Source organism: Saccostrea cucullata, unplaced genomic scaffold (genome assembly GCF_032062105.1).
Source record: "Saccostrea cucullata isolate Sc308-1 unplaced genomic scaffold, CSIRO_AGI_Scuc_v1 ctg14813, whole genome shotgun sequence".
Classification (NCBI taxonomy): Eukaryota; Metazoa; Mollusca; class Bivalvia; order Ostreida; family Ostreidae; genus Saccostrea; species Saccostrea cuccullata.
This window is the reverse complement of record NW_026918379.1, coordinates 1,153-14,384: the sequence shown is the minus strand read 5'-3', so window position 1 is coordinate 14,384 and position 13,232 is coordinate 1,153. Positions and strand designations below refer to the sequence as shown.

At 32.9% G+C, this 13,232-nt stretch overlaps 1 protein-coding gene across 1 annotated transcript; it reads left to right on the top strand.

Annotated features, from left to right (window-relative positions):
- Positions 1 to 5,749: 5,749 nt before the first annotated feature.
- Positions 5,750 to 8,250, top strand: LOC134264166 (uncharacterized; the record flags this gene model as incomplete). Its single annotated transcript, XM_062746468.1, has 5 exons — positions 5,750 to 6,014; positions 6,254 to 6,311; positions 6,423 to 6,457; positions 8,008 to 8,025; positions 8,233 to 8,250. Coding segments are annotated over exons 1-5 (342 nt in total), but the record flags the coding sequence as incomplete, so codon positions are not given.
- Positions 8,251 to 13,232: the final 4,982 nt, after the last annotated feature.

Below are 13,232 nucleotides of genomic sequence, written 5' to 3'. Positions count from 1 at the left end.
CCAGTTCAGGTTTCCCTCTTTACATTTTTTTTTCATTTAAATTTCGTATTGAAAGTTAAGACTAGTGAAGGACTTTGTGACATCTATTTTTCGTATTTAAACGAACTGAACAGTTTCATTATGGTTTTTATCCTTTTTTACATTTATATCTAGGTGATGACACATTTTTTTCTGCCAATAAAAAGTAATTATTTGATCTGTAACATGTTATGGATGTATTTAATGTTATTAGGGTTCCACTCCTAAAAATACAAATCAGGAGTGGATCAAACACGGACCTCTAAAAGCTCAGAGGTGGGATCAGGTGCCATATAGGAGTGAGCATCCTCTGCCAACTGGTCACACTTACCATGTGCTCCTTGTGTTGATCGGGAGAAACGGAATGGGAAAACAATGCAGTGTAAATAATAGACTAGCAATTAATAATTTTTAAAAATCCAGTCAGCATCTGACTCAATGAGAGGCGTTTTTAGCTTCGTGGTCATAGTATCGACCACAAAGCTTGCGAAATGATGTCCTCAAACGAGACTGTTGATACAATATTTTTTTAAAGTTATTTACTGCATAGTGTATTAAAGAATTTAACACAAATAATACTTGAAGAATAAAAGATTCGCTTAGTTTTGTCTGATCGAATCCAGCAAATATCAAGAGGGTTTGACAATCCTCGTTTGCGAGGTTAATTATAATAAATTATGGTAATGACTACATTATAAAAACTACTTGCGAAATTAATTTTTATTTCTTATTTAAATATTGAACTTACTTCGTATAGTTGACGTGTAAAAATTTGAGTAAAATAAATTGATAACCCTGTTGCACAACTATGATAGGTTTTTGTTTAACAGTTTCATCTGTCGAAAATCGAAATACTTGTCATAAATAACTAAAATGAATAAAGAAACATGTATTTTTAAAATGATATTTACTCTCTTATTCATGTACAATACAAATCTTTAAATAATCTGCATTTCCTACATAAAACAATTGCAAAACAATTTTGAAAGAAATTGTAAAGAAACCAAAAATAATATATTCCACGCTTACAGGCGTCGTTTTAAATAGAATCAGAAAACGGTGTGCCTTTATCACCTGCTTTAATTAAATTTGTGCAGAACTAACATGGACGTCTTTAAAACAAAATTATGATGTTTACAAGTATGGAAAGAGAAAAATAAATAAAAACAACGAAGAGTACAGGGAGCATTTGTGATTGCGTAAGAAGAAGGCACTCAGGCAGCTGTTAAAAGCAGAGGATCTGTAAATTGCGTTGAACAATGCACCTGTAAAATTCTTCAATTCTTGATATCTTTGGCACCTTAGATCGCTATTTCGTAAAAAAAAATGTCATTCGTTTGTTCTTGCAGTCTAGCTACCTCAGACTTACTAGAACCTTAGAAAGCTCCTTATAGTCTGATGTTAACAAATGAACACATTTTATGCACTGTTTATTTTCAAACACAACTTATGGATCATGTAGAATTTGAAATGAAATTATGCCTCAATTAAGAAAGATTTATAAAATTTTCTTTTAAAAAACATATATTTTTTGGAATATTGCAGTTATTCTAATTCTCTATTATTAGAAATTGACATTATTTGTAGATACTTAAAGCATCTACTTTGTTTCAAGTGTGTGTAAATTTAAGTCATAGTTTACATTTTGTTTTTCCTTTTAATCCCAAATTACAAATAATTCACTATATTGGCTATACAGTGTCAAAATCCAGTACAATGCTTTCAGAGGGAATTTCATGCCTACTCTCCATTTTAAACTGATTCAGTCATTTCCAATTCCTTTCATCAATTTACTTTATAGCAAAGCCCCCGCACGATATATCCCGGGGAGCTTGAAATAAAATAAATGACAGAGTCTTTTTTACTAGAAAAGGACGTTCATGGTTATCGCACAACAACGCTTTATTATGATTTTAATTTGACTTTAACTTTTCAATCATCAACTTCCCTTACTTATGCAGCAATATATCTTTGTCATCTGCATACAGTGTTTATAATTCTCGATTGATTCGATACGGAAGAGCATGCTCTACATAAGAACAATTTCAAAAACGAGGTTTATTGTCAAACAAGTTGGCGAAGCAAAAGTATCAGCAGTTTGTTTAAAGTCATCAGTTCATAAGATCTATGGTCGTTACAATGACCTTGTCAGCAAATACGATTTAGTCAAATGCACACTGACTTATTTCATATTGATTACTAGGCCATTATCTACATACTGAGTTGTACATGGATTTTTCCCGTTATTTTCAGATCATGACAAGGAGCACACAGCGGATGTGACCAGTCGACAGGGGATGCTTACTCCTCCATGGTACCTGATCCCATCCTCTGGTGTTTTTGAGGTCCGCTTTAGCTCCGCTCTCGTTTTGTAATAATTAATGGACTTTAAAGCTCGAATACAGATCGTCATCTCCACATATTCCACAGTATTCTAAAGAGTTTTCATTTTGAGAAAGGTAATATTTTAATACATTGTTCAAAATAATAATGCCTCAAACAGTTAGAATTAAAAATTTTGTTTTTCATCAAAATTCAATAAATGTTTTTTTAAAGATAACTTTAAATAAGGAGCAATTTCCGACATACGTACGTTTTATAGTCTGCTGGCATAGAGTTGAAAACATTTCGTATTTAAAGATATCAGTGGAATGAAAAATATCAAGGATTTTCACACCTTTCGACCCCTGCTAAATTTTTGGCTGTTATAAATCATAATAATGCGGTAATTTTAGATAAATTTTTACATTTATTGTGGTTAAACACATATGACGACAAAACTGAGCAACCCCCACTCAGTTCTCTTCATTGGTAGCTGTTGGATGGATTATTAGGCTTTATCGGTAGATCTACCTCAAACGTATACAAAAACAGGGGTGCTCATTACACAGAAAATCAAAGATTCTACGCCGTTAGAGGGGGAGTCGAAATGATTAAAATCGCTTGATCCACACGATATACTTTGCCCTTTTAACGAGCACTTATTGGAAATATCATGCAATTGCATCTAGACAGACAATAGTTTATCTAAACCTATTAGAGAAATGCTGTTGAATGATTACGACTAACCTACTACAATATATTTTGTTCTTGGTTTATTCTTTATAATTGCACCATCTGTATGAATGGAACATATTTTGCCATGGTTCGTGAGATGGAGACACATAGGGCGCTCTTTCATCTAAGAATTATATACATTCTATTGTTTGTTTTGTCCGCCACCAGCATTGCAGCACTTTGGATTTCGTTGGAGGCTTATACCGAACTAAAACGGTTGAATGAGGCCAGATGGTCGAACTTTCCCTTCAGCCATGGCGGAAATAACAGTGAGGACGAGACCCAAAGATCCAAAAGGAACAACTTGGAGCCACCGGAAATGTACCAGGACGTCACCTTCTCCGGGCTGTCCTCGTCCTATGACTTTTACTCCTCGGTGAGTCCAATAATCCTTCTTGTTGCGTTTTAATCTTGTATAACATTTGTACATTTAAAATACATTTATTACATTAATACTAAGATACAGTTCCTACAGCAATAGTTTGAATTCATTGCTTTTTATTAATGCATCTTGAAACTGCGCAGCTTATATATAATTACTAATTTGCATACTTTACCTCGGAATCAAAACGTAGATGTTGTTTTTTTATTTGTTGTTGTTTTTGTTTTTTGTGTTTTGTTTGTTTGTTTGTTTGTTTGGTTTTTTTTTTTTTAGTTTTGTTTTGTTTTTTTTCAAAATGGTGGCTTTTTAAAACTCCAGTGCCACGTATTGAATGTCTGCATTTTTTAAAATCATTTATATTTGACTATTTTTAACATGATATAAAATTAGTTCACTCAATTATCTTTATATGATATGTTATAATACCGATCCAATATAATATTGGTATTATATAATACTGGTATAATGTAATACCGATCCAATATCGTTATAAAATAATATCAGTATATTAATATGGTATAATGTTATAATATAAAATAACATTAATTTATTATTATACCTTTTATAGGGAAAATATTATTAAAGTATTTCTTAAAATATTTCTCTATAGGTAGCAGTGATATCTTTCCATAATGTAAATTTTCTTTGATAAATCTTGATAGATTCGCTACGGTGTTATATTTCGACTATTTTTAATTTTGTCACGGGGTTAATCATTCTGTAAGAATGGATATGGGTGAACAAGATGTGCGGAATGCCTATAACTTCAGATTTATAAGAATCATATTTATTTGTTAACTAAGCATTTAGAGTAAAAGTTCTTATGGTAACATTGAAATTGATATAATAAACAAAACTTCTTCAAAAAAAAATTCTGTTATTGAAAAAAAACTAATGTGGTATTCATGGGGTTTGAACTCTAATGATAACTCCTGTTAAATGTTGAATGCATTCAAATTTAGATTGTGATATAATCCTTGATAAGACGGACTTCAAATATTTATAGGGAAAATGTTAATGTTGTGTAATAAAGTTAGTGTATTTTAAGACATATTTGGACTTTACTGCTTGATTTGTTAACCCAAAATTGTGTATTTTTCTGAGGACTTTGAAGTTAAACTTTGAAAAATGGAGAGACGACCAGCTCTTATCGAAAAATCGTGTAATACTATGATGAGAGGATCTTTTTGCCTTTATTGTGTATATGCTATTTCATTGGCAAATAATCCTAATTTTGATGAGATTTTTGCAAGTTCTAAAAATTTTACATAAAGTAATGTTATATGAATTTTTTTTAAAATAAACATTTAATTTAGGTTTTAAACGTATTTTTCCTTTGGCCAACGCTACAAAAACATACCGTATAAGTGGAAATTTTAGCGGGAAGCGAATTTAGCGAGTTGTCCTTAAAAATCGGTATTTTATTTTTAGCGATTTTAAAATGCTCAATAAAGAACCTTTTACAAATAAAAAGAATTAATTTTTAGCGATATTCAATTTTAGCGATCTCATTACCCTCGCTAATAATGCTGAAATTAAATCCGCGCTAAAAATTCTGCTTATACGGTATTTCATACTAAACTAAGACACAAGTATTTAATCATGATCTATACATGTATAAACGCAAATTAATCAGCAGTCCTCTTTGTACATGTCGAAAGTATGAGGAGATCGATGTTTATCATTATTAGAAATTATGCAAATGATAGAAGCTTTTCAACTACCTGTTTATGCTTTAAAAATCGATAACAATTGACACAAACCACTTATTATGCGGTGACAAAGATTTGCATGTATTGACTAATTATAATATTTTCGCTGCTTTCCATAAATTTATTGATGAAGCATGCAGATTTTAAATTGACCTGTTATTTACTTATCAGTTGAAAATATTGTATTTTGATATTTTATTTGCATGACATATTGTTATATATAGGGAGAGGGACCAGTTAGTTTTGTAAGAACCCTGTTTCCAATCCTTTTGATTCATTTCATAAAATATGTTAAAATTTTTCACTTTCATAATTGTCGCACCATAGGCATTATGAACGACCTGTAGCTGCTCACCTAATGCTATATATGTTCTTTTTAACAATCAATTAAATATCCATTGTTCCGTGATCCAACATCAAATTGCACGAGATAAAGAAAAACATCTAAGATACTGGAACCAGAAAACCTAAATCAACAAAAACCTTGCTTAAACGTGTTGTATCAAAAAAAAAGTTTTCTTGATAAGATTTTTTACTGGAAAAATATTCCAAGTGTTATAATAACTGGAGAAAGCATCTATCAAGGGCAATGTCTGATAAGAAAGCGCTCACAGATTCCTTCCATAAACAAAATGGAGGCCCAAGGTGATCTGGCTTTGCACATCAAAATTATATACTTACTTATTGCTGGAAATACGTGCCTTACTGGTATTCTGTTTGTTACAAGCAGAAATAGTTGTTTTCACGATGACCAGACGATAAATATTTACTCAAGGTACGCAGATAAATTACGCGGGAAATCTAACCGTCTGCGGCGTAGTAGCGTGTACATTATCGATAATGAGGTGAGTAAAAAGAAATATTTTGAGAGACCGCCCTTATCTCATTTAAAATTTGTCTGATGAGATACGTGTAGTTATATGAAGTATATGCTTTGTCTTTCTCTTGAGCAAATTTATTATGTTTATTAAATTTAGAAATCTTGAAAAGCTTACACTATCGGTATTCCTGTCATCAGAGATGGTTTCGATAATGAACCGGTAAAATTTGTTAAATTTGAAAAATGTCTTTCAATTTTTTTCAGACCATTGACTACAGATTTTGCAGGAAAGTAATATCCGACTGTGATCTTAGGACTCCTAGTAAGAAATTAAATACAGGTTCCTTTCTCGTTTTGCCATTTTAATAGCACTCGTTGAGCGTCAAGTGAAAGGATCCTTTTATATATCTTTTATTTTTTTTTCTTTATTTAGTTATCCCTGGACCTCCTGGATCCAAAGGGAAAAGGGTAATTTTCCAAAATAATTTCATAAACCAGTGATAATCAAACATAAAGTAAAAAGAAAAAAGAGAGAAAATAACTTTAAAATATCGAAATGGGCTAAAATAAGTAAAATTATCATTTTAATATTTATAGAAAAAATGATCCATTAAATATTATACATCTATGATAAATACGTAAATATGTGAACTACCATACGTGCTTATTACTTCTTTGGTAGGAGAGCCAGGGATTGATGGGAAAGGAGTGAAGGGGTGTAAGGGGGAAGAGGAGAAGAGGGTGAGTTTAATTTTATTATGTGTAAAGGCTGCAAGATTCGTTGGCATATTCAAAAATACTAACACTGTATACGTATTCCCTTGGATATAATGTAGCGGAAAGAGGGAGTAAGGCAAGTCAAATTATATTGTGCACAATATTTGGGATGCGTTGTTGCATTCAAAAGTACTAACGCTGTATATTCCCTGTGACGTCATGTAGCAGATATTTGGAATCATTCAAATAAGTTTTATACCTTTTATGATATTTTTAGAATTTTAATTTCTTAATATTATGATATTATGAAAGAAATTAAATACTAAAGGTTCTGCAGGAATAGTTTTGTATACCGGTATATTAATATTTTACTCTCTCTCTCTAAACAGAAAACCTAAAACATTTAAAAACAAATTAAAGCTATTTCCATGTCTAAAAATGTATCTACCATTATCGGGCAAACGCCATAATCTTAAAGCCGTAAAAATCTGTAGACGTTTAGTATGTAGTTTTAAACACCATCTACCAACTGGTATATAAGATAAAGTCAGCTTCCAACTTAATGATACTAGTAGATTGTATTTGCTGACAAGGTCATTGTATCGACCAAAGAACTTGTAAAATGATGACTTTAATTAAACGAGGAAGTTGAGATCTTTGATTCATCAACTTGTTTGACAGTAGCTTGCCTCGTTTGAGAAATTGTATTATGCTGAGCATGCTTTTGAATCAGCTGGGAGACTAAAATCTTATACATGTCTTTTGTATGCAGTTGATAAGGGTATACATGTATTGCTACACAAGTATGGGAAGTTTACGGTAGAAAAATTGAAAGTCGTCACGTTTATCATTAAGTTTCGTTATCTTTAGTAAAATATCTAAATATTAAACAGATCTGTCTTTACCTTGGATATGTAGAGTCGACATACTCGACAGTCTTGAATGGATACAAATGTTTATGGATAATACGTCTTCAATATATCTAGAAGTCGAATTGAAAGCCATAGAAATTGTTTTATTCTTGTGTGTTTGTTGGAATACTAGAAGTTGTTATTTAAAAGTCCATTCCTTCAAGTGAATATAACTAAAATTAACTTTTTAGGTATACCAGGATTGCCTGGTAAGTATATACCTTATTCCGATTAGTAAAACATGCATAATTAAACTGGTCTTTCGAGCATTTCATTAGATTCGATATATGTATCTCAACCATGTTTAAACTTATAACACGACTGAAAAAAAAAGTTTGAAGTCAAAAATCATCTGAAATAAGAAATAATGTGCCTTTTTCGTGTTTGTAGGTAAAAGAGGAGACAAGGGTAAGAAAATTCTAATTTTCATTATGTAAATATAACCTTCATATCTCGATATTTCCACTAAAAAGATCTACATATTAAGTTATATATCGAAATAAGTAAGAAAAATTCATTTAGTTGTATAATGAACTAACCAAATATTAATTTTGTTCGAGAAAGTTTTTTTCTTTTATATAATTTTTTTCATGTATGGTACGTGATTCTTTTCAGGTATACTCGGAGAAAAAGGTAAACCATCTGCAATGTATAATATGTTATATATTCTGCTACAAATACATGTTTAAATGGAATATTGGCATTTTAAAAAAATGAAAACTAAGATTTAACATAAACAGAATTGCTGTGCGGAAATGAAGAGAGAAGATAACGACCGAACAGTAATCGATCTAAAAAGAATTCTCTAAACCATAGAAATTGACTTCATTAACAAAATATTTAACCAATTTTGTACATACTTTATGCAGTGTAATAAAAGGTAACCACTTAAGAAATAAACAACGTTATTTAGTGAACATGGCGTTATGGCATATTCCATGATGCGCCAGCAGAGCTATTGCTATTCATAACGCCATGTTCATTGAATAATCATTGTTTATTACTTATATTTGCATTCTTTGATGTTCTCAAGGATATCAGAGGAAATCCTGGCTTACATAAGCATGTGGCGTGGTGTCTTCAGTAAAAAAAAAAACACGGCTATAAAATTAGGATATCTGATCATTGCACCTTTTCTCTAATAAATCACAAACAATTTATAAAGTATTAGCCTCTTTTAAAACCCAGTTATCAGATACAAGCTGCGCCATCGTCACATTCTCTTAATTTTTGTTTTGATGCAGATGTGACGTCATCGATCGACGTTATTGAAACCCTCTGACAAAAATCAATACTGTAATTTAACCTTATGATAAAAAAGAGAATGCTTTAATAATCATTATAACTGCAGAATGCTTTTCTATATGATTTTTAATTTTTTTTCTATTTGTTTTTAGCTCACCTGAGCTGAAAGCTCAAGTGAGCTTTTCTGATCACATTTTGTCCGGCGTCCGTCTGTCTTTCCGTCTGTCTGTAAACTTTTCACATTTTCGACTTCTTCTCAAGAACCGCTGGGCCAATTTCAACCAAATTGCCACAAAGTATCCTTGGGTGAAGGGGATTCAAGTTTGTTCAAATGAAGGGCCACGCCCTAATTCAAGGGGAGATAATTGGGAATTAATGAAAATTTGGTGGCATATTTTAAAAATCTTCTTCTCAAGAACCACTGTGCCAGGAAAGATGAAACTTATGGGGAAACATCCTCGGGTAGTGTAGATTCCAGTTTGTTCAAATCATTACCCCCGGGGGTAGGGCGGGGCCAAAATGGCCGACCTAAGTTTTACATAGAAATATATAGGAAAATTCTTTAAAAGTCCTCTTCTCACGAATGACAAAGCCATAATTCATCATATTTATATGGAAGCATGTTCAGGTAGTGTAGATTCAAGTTTGTTCAAATCATGACCCCCCGGGGTAGGGCGGGGCCAAAATGGCCGACCAAAGTTTTACATAGAAATATATAGGAAAATTCTTTAAAAATCTTCTTCCCAAGAATGACAAAGCCATAATTCATCATATTTATATGGAAGCATGCTCAAGTAGTGTAGATTCAAATTTGTTCAAATCATGACCCCCAGGGGTAGGGCGGGGCCAAAATGGCCGACCAAAATTTTTAAAGATATATATAGGAAAATTCTTTTTTAAATAGCAAATCCATGATTGGTCATGGGACTACTTTTGGATTTAAACTTTACAATTAAAAGCCATTTTCTACTTTTTCCTACCCTTAGTGCTCAGGTGAGCGATGTGGCCCATGGGCCTCTTGTTAAGAGTTGAAATCGTTCTTGAATTTTGCTTTTTATGAATGTTTTATTATCCAAGTGTGAAGAGTTATTGTTCTTTGTACAGATATGCAAAATACGATAAGAAAAATAAAAATATGGCGGTTCTCTTCAATTTTTAAAAAGTTTTATAATACAATTTAATACATTGACTAGAATTAAATTTTTTAAAATATAAATCAGCAATTTTAGATTGTTCTGAATATCTTTTTTCACAAAAAATATTATTAAAAACTTATATTTATTTCTTTTACGAAACATTTCATATATATACTTATCAACACAATATACAATTGTAGTATTTTTTACACCACACGAGTGTGATAGAGCAAATGCATTCACAGCAGAAGCAGTTGCGTCTATGGGGTTATGAATGTAGTTAATCTTAACATACTGATAATGGGAGAGAGCAGTGGATAGGCAAATATAACGAAATATTCATAGCAAACTTTTTTATTCAATCATTACTTTTTTTTAATATTCTTTGGCGTCTTTTCATGGTGAATTTTCTAGATTTTATATCCCAGCACAAATATCATTATGGTTATCGTTTTTGCTGTTATATTTTATCACAAATGTTGCTTTGCGTCACAAGCCTTGTGAGATGGATATTTTCTAGCTATTGTTTTTCACCATGAATGTTGTTATCAGTGCCGTAGCATCGTTTTTGAAAGTGGGGGGGCCAGGCAGAGGAAAATTTTTTTTTACTTACCTGAAAAAGTTGACAAGCAAAAAAAAAAAAAAAGGGAAAAAAAATGTTTTCCCGATGTCGAAAAAATCCTATTTCGTGGGGGGGGGGGGGGGTAGGTAAAATTTTTTTCAGTGTCAACCACTTTTAGTACCATTTCTTATACTACATTTTGGGTACATTTCTAAAAGTGGGGGGGGGGGCAAACAGGCTTTGAATTAACATTTCCTATAGTCTAAGTAAGGTTGGGAAAAAGAGTGGGGGGGGGGCAGGCCCCCCTGGCCCCCCCGGATACTACGCCCCTGGTTATAATTTATTACAAATTTTATTCCATCAATTGATATGCTAAAACTATTTTTTATTTTTTGTTTCATCAAAGTGCTTTGGCTATTTTCTATCTATTTTATTCACTATTGTCATTTTTAAGTATAACTGAATGTCTCAATTATAAAACCTTGCTTTAGCAAATTTATTCCATGAAAAGAGTTGTAAGAGTTGTTTTTAGCTCACCTGAGCCGAAGGCTAAAGTGAGCTTTTCTGGTCACATTTTGTCCGTCGTCCGTCCGTCTGTCTGGCCGTCGGTAAACTTTTCACATTTTCGACTTCCTCTAGAGAACCACTGGGCCAATTTTGACCAAACTTGGTACGAAGCATCCTTGGGTAAAGGAAAATTTAAATTGTTAAAATAAAGGGCCAAGTCACCTCAAAAGGGGAGATAATCAAGAAAAGACAAAAATAGGGTGGGGTCATTAAAAATTCTTCTTCTCAAGAACCACTGGGCCAGAAAAGCTGAAACTTATGTGGAAACATCCTGGGGTTGTGTAGATTCTAAATTGTTAAAATCATGACCCCAAGGAGTAGGGCGGGGCCACAATGGGGAATCAAATTTTTACAAAGAAATATATGAGAAAAATCTTCTTCTCAAGAACCACTGGGTCAGAAAAGCTGAAACTTACGTGGAAGCATCCTGGGGTAGTGAGAATTTTAAATTGTTAAAATCTTGACCCCAAGGGGTAGGGCGGGGCCACAATGGCGAATCAAATTTTTACATAGAAATATATAGGAAAATCTTAGAAAATCTTCTTCTCAAGAACCACTGGGCCAGAAAAGCTGAAACTTATGTGGAAGCATCCTGGGGTAGTGTAAATTCTAAATTGTTAAAATCATGACCCCCGGGGGTTGGATGGGGTCACAATGGGGAATCAAACTTTTACATAGAAATATATAGGAAAAATCTTTAAAAATCTTCTTCTCAAGAACCACTGGACCAGAAAAGCTGAAATCTACGTGCAAGCTTCCTGGGGTAGTGTAGATTCTAAATTGTTCAAATCATGACCCCCGGGGTTGGGCGGGGCCACAATGGGGAATCAAAGTTTTACATAGAAATAAATGGGAAAATCTTTGAAAATCTTCTACTCAGGAACCACTAGGCCAGAAAAGCTGAAACCTTTGTGGAAACATCCTGGGGGTAGTGTATATTCTAAATTATTCAAATCATGACCCCTGGGGGTTGGGCGGGGCCACAATGGCGAATCAAAGTTTTACATAGTCATATATCGGAAAAATCTTTGAAAAATCTTCTACTCAAGAACCACTGGGCCAGAAAAGCTGAAACTTATGTGGAAGCATCCTGGGGTAGTGTAGATTCTAAATTGTTCTAATCATGACCCCTGGGGTAGGGTGGGGCCACAATGGGGAATCAAAGTTTTACGACGTTGAATCAAAGCATCCTATGGTTGTGTAGATTTCAAATTGTTTAAATTATGATCAGTTGGGTAGGGTGGGGTCACAATACGTATTACAAGGGGAAATCTTGTAAAGAACGGAATGGTCAAAGCTTCTCAGGTGAGCGATGTGGCCCATGGGCCTCTTGTTCTAGTTATTGTACATTGTATTTCATCACAAATATTGCTATTTCTAATTTTCAGGTGAACCAGGGCTATCAGGTTTACCAGGTGAGCTTTATTCGTTTTTAAGTTTAAACAAGAACAGTCGAATTATATTTGCTTGCAATATAGCCTCACTACAATTCAGTGTGTGTAGTTTTGCCAATAAAAAATGTATGTCTTTAAACATACTAGTACCTTACATAAAACCAAAATAATTTCAGAGTAATAATCACACACTAATTCTTTTTATGTGAAGTAATATAAGAGAATATATTTCAGGTCTAAAAGGAGATAGTGGTAAGATAAGATATTTTGCAGTTTATATTTTTTCTGTGAAGCAATATTAGTTTGTTCTTTAAACACCCAATTTTATGTTAACGCCCCCAAAATCTACCTGATTCAAGATCAATAATTTACCGCCTGTCAATCATTAAAAAAACAATAGCTTCTGATTTGATTGACAGGCCAGCTACCCGTGCTACCTGATAGTCTGAGTTTGTGTCTTTTGAAAACAAATTGCCTGGTCACGCGTCAAACACTTTCATGTACCCGCCTTGTATATACGGGGGTTAAAAAAAGAATCTTGATAAAATTTTATTTAAAAAACGATTGAGAGTAGATAATAAAACATGACTTCATAAAATATTTGCTTTCAATCTCAACGGCTATATTGTATTTTAGGCGATATGTTGTCCAAGATACATGTATCTGCTGTAGAATTTAGACCGGTCCGTGCACAGAAACGCTATTTCCCGA